The sequence below is a fragment of the Octopus bimaculoides genome, chromosome 3 (genome assembly GCF_001194135.2).
Source record: "Octopus bimaculoides isolate UCB-OBI-ISO-001 chromosome 3, ASM119413v2, whole genome shotgun sequence".
NCBI classification, from domain to species: Eukaryota; Metazoa; Mollusca; class Cephalopoda; order Octopoda; family Octopodidae; genus Octopus; species Octopus bimaculoides.
The window spans coordinates 99,005,896-99,008,982 of record NC_068983.1 but is presented as its reverse complement, the minus strand read 5'-3'; the positions used below and the strand labels follow the sequence as shown (position 1 = coordinate 99,008,982).

At 30.0% G+C, this 3,087-nt stretch overlaps 1 protein-coding gene across 2 annotated transcripts in view; it reads left to right on the top strand.

Annotated features, from left to right (window-relative positions):
* LOC106877405 (uncharacterized) overlaps window positions 1-2,504 on the top strand; it is a 91,057-nt gene extending 88,553 nt beyond the window's left edge. For both annotated transcript variants that reach the window (XM_052966346.1, XM_052966345.1), the window contains one exon: window positions 522-2,504. In XM_052966346.1, coding sequence (XP_052822306.1) covers window positions 522-538 — 17 coding nt within the window. In that variant the 3' untranslated portion in view covers window positions 539-2,504. The remainder of the gene's footprint in view (window positions 1-521) is intronic.
* Window positions 2,505-3,087: the final 583 nt, after the last annotated feature.

Here is a 3,087-nt window from a genome sequence, read left to right as displayed (position 1 = left end):
ATATATATACATATATATATATATATATTCAGACTTACTTACAGTTTCTAGCCACCATTTCCATTCACAAAGCATTGGTTGGTCCAAGAATAATGTAGAAAACACTTAAAACACTTGCTCACAGTGTCAAGAAATGGGATAGAACCTGAGACCACATGGTAACAAAAGGAACTTTGTATCCACTCAGCTATGCCTGTAGTTAAATAATTTATTAAGAGGAATGCAAAAATCTTGCACTTTTCCTACTAGTTTAAGTGTAAGTGTGTGTGTGTGTCTATTGATAAGTGTGTCAAGCAAAAAAAGAAGCATTTGAGAGTTATTTCATGTATTGGACAGTTATTTTCATTATGTTTTCTGAAAACTATAATTATTTGAAATAATAATATTGGCTGTGCTTCAGTATTGTACCCATAAAAAGATTGATGAATTTATTTCTATCAATGATTATTGATTATTTATTTGAACTCTTTCTAAAATGCTGATTGATAACCATTTGTTTGTTTGTTTGTTTGTTTAATTAGATGAATCATCAAGATAATAGTACCAGCTACTGAGACAATTCACTTTCATCTTGATTTGGTATCAAGCCAAAGTCCAGGAATTGGCTAAGTTACCCATAGCCACTCGAACCTGTATTATTGCAGTTCAGTGCAGAATGTGATCATTGAATTATTTTAAATTTTTCTGTCTGCTTCATATGACATTGGATGCAGTGTAAAGATTATAATTTCACAACCCGGTTTGATGGTGACTTGTCTGAACAATACATTGGTTGATTATAATATTGGCCTTACATACACGACAGGAAGATATCATTACACATCACATACTGAAATAACATTTGAAGCGTGAAACATTTTGAACATTTTTACATTGCAAACATGTCAGTATACTGTATATATACATTTATATATATGATTTAATAATAAAAATTTGTCATCTATGTATATAGATGTGTGTTTGTGTGTGTGTGTGTGTGAGAGAGAGAGAGAAAGCAAGATATTAAATAATCTTACATTCCAATGTGTCACTACACTGTATATAAAGAATGACTTATCAAACAGAAATTCTTTATATATGTGTGTGTGTATGAATATATGTATGTATATATGTTTATAAATGTATACATACACACACCAACACATATATAAAAACTCATGTGCATGTGTTTTCTTTTTACGTCTGTGTTATTGCTTTAATTGCAATCTTTGAACTTGTGTTGCTGTACTTGGAAACTTTTGTTTACAATGTTTGTCTCCATAATCAAACTAAACAAATCAATATATATAACTCTTAATATTTCTCTCTCTGGAGAATATTCTTGGTAAATACTTCTTTTTTACTTTGAACAATTCCAACTCTTCAGCTCTTTGGAAGCTTAATATTTTTTTTCCAATGTGTTTGAGACATAAGCAAAAATATACATATTTATATTAATATTTACTAAATATATCTATAATATTCCATTGGGTTGTTGAAACAACTGCAACAGTGCATGATAATACATTAACTATATATTTGAAAATATAGAACTAGCTTTATAGGAATAACCGACAAGGTTTACAATAAATAGCTGATAATTTAGTAAACTGCTGCAGAAAATCAGTCATTAATTCCTCAAAGTATCAAAATCTCATAAGTCTTTTTCCCCTTCAGTAAAATCCTGGAACTGCTGTAAAAGAAAACAGAGATGACATTTTGCATATTGTTAATGCCATCTTCCGATCATTTTTTTCTTGTCTTATTTAGTGGATTAAAAAAATATGTAACCCTTTTGATACCAACCTGCCAAAAACTGCCCTTATTTCTTATGGTACAAACTTCCTGTTTTGAAACGATCTAAATTTAAACCTTACATCAAAATTTCATGTTCATTTATATTCCAGACACCAGCTTAATTATGAAAAAGTTAGTTTACTAAATTCTTCCATTGCTTTCAAAATCAATTGAAATAAAGGTAGAGTATTTGAACAGAAATATTGGAACAAAGGGTTAAAATATTAAGCTCTTTCCCATATTATTTTGTATCCTGCCATTTATTGTTAGAGAAATCAAATGAAGACTTCAGGGCTTCCATATTATCCATCATATTGCTGATATAAACCACATCAAAAGTGATCTGGTGAAGTATATTGACAAATGAAACTGTTATCCTTTACCAGAATGATGAGTAATAATGCATATAACAACTCATTTCTGTATCTTGTATTTGAATGACTGTCAAATAAATCAGTATTTTGTGTGAAAACCTGCTCACTATCAAATCATTTAGTGCTGTTGGAAGGAATTATGATTACTATTATTGACTTCCAAATATAGGGAGTAGTTAAATCACTTGCTCTCTTTAAACTTTAAACTAACTGTTGCCATGTAAAACTGTTGAAAAATGTAATTTACTTCAGTTCAACCTTAATGAGGGCGTTAAAATTGCTCAAACATTTTTGTAACTCAAGATTTTCATAAAATGTCTGTATGACCAAAACAAAAAGAATTAAAAAAATTTACAGGAATGTTTGTTTTTGGAGTTATTTTTGAATTTAATTTCTATTGTTCTATTTTAAATAATGTCAATTGAAACTTCTGTATCATGTTAAATACAACTTTAATCTTTGGGAGGTTTTTCTTTGAAACTTCTTGATTCTAGGTTTTATTTCTAAGTTTGGAAGTTCCTTTCTTTTATGTTTGACCAAATGAGCTATGAGAACTAGGTCATTAGCATACAGGAGTTCTCATGAATAACCAGTCTTAAATTCCTCTGTTATGGCTGAAAGGACTATAACAAACTGAAAATGATTAAGAATTAAGTATGATGGATACCATCCTGCACCCTAAATTCCTTGTTGAACTAATTCTTATTGAAAGCACCTCCATATTTGTATGGCAATCATAAACCATTTTTCTATCCCTAGTTTTCTTAACAACCACCCTACTACAGTGTAAGGAACTCTGTTGAAGAGCTTCTCAAGACAAAGGTGGGTATCGGTGGTACTCCATTCTAGCATAAACCCAAACTGCATCTCATCTGGACTAATTTTTTTTCTAAGCAGTTATGCTGTAACTTTTTCAGTAACTTTCATAATCTAGTGC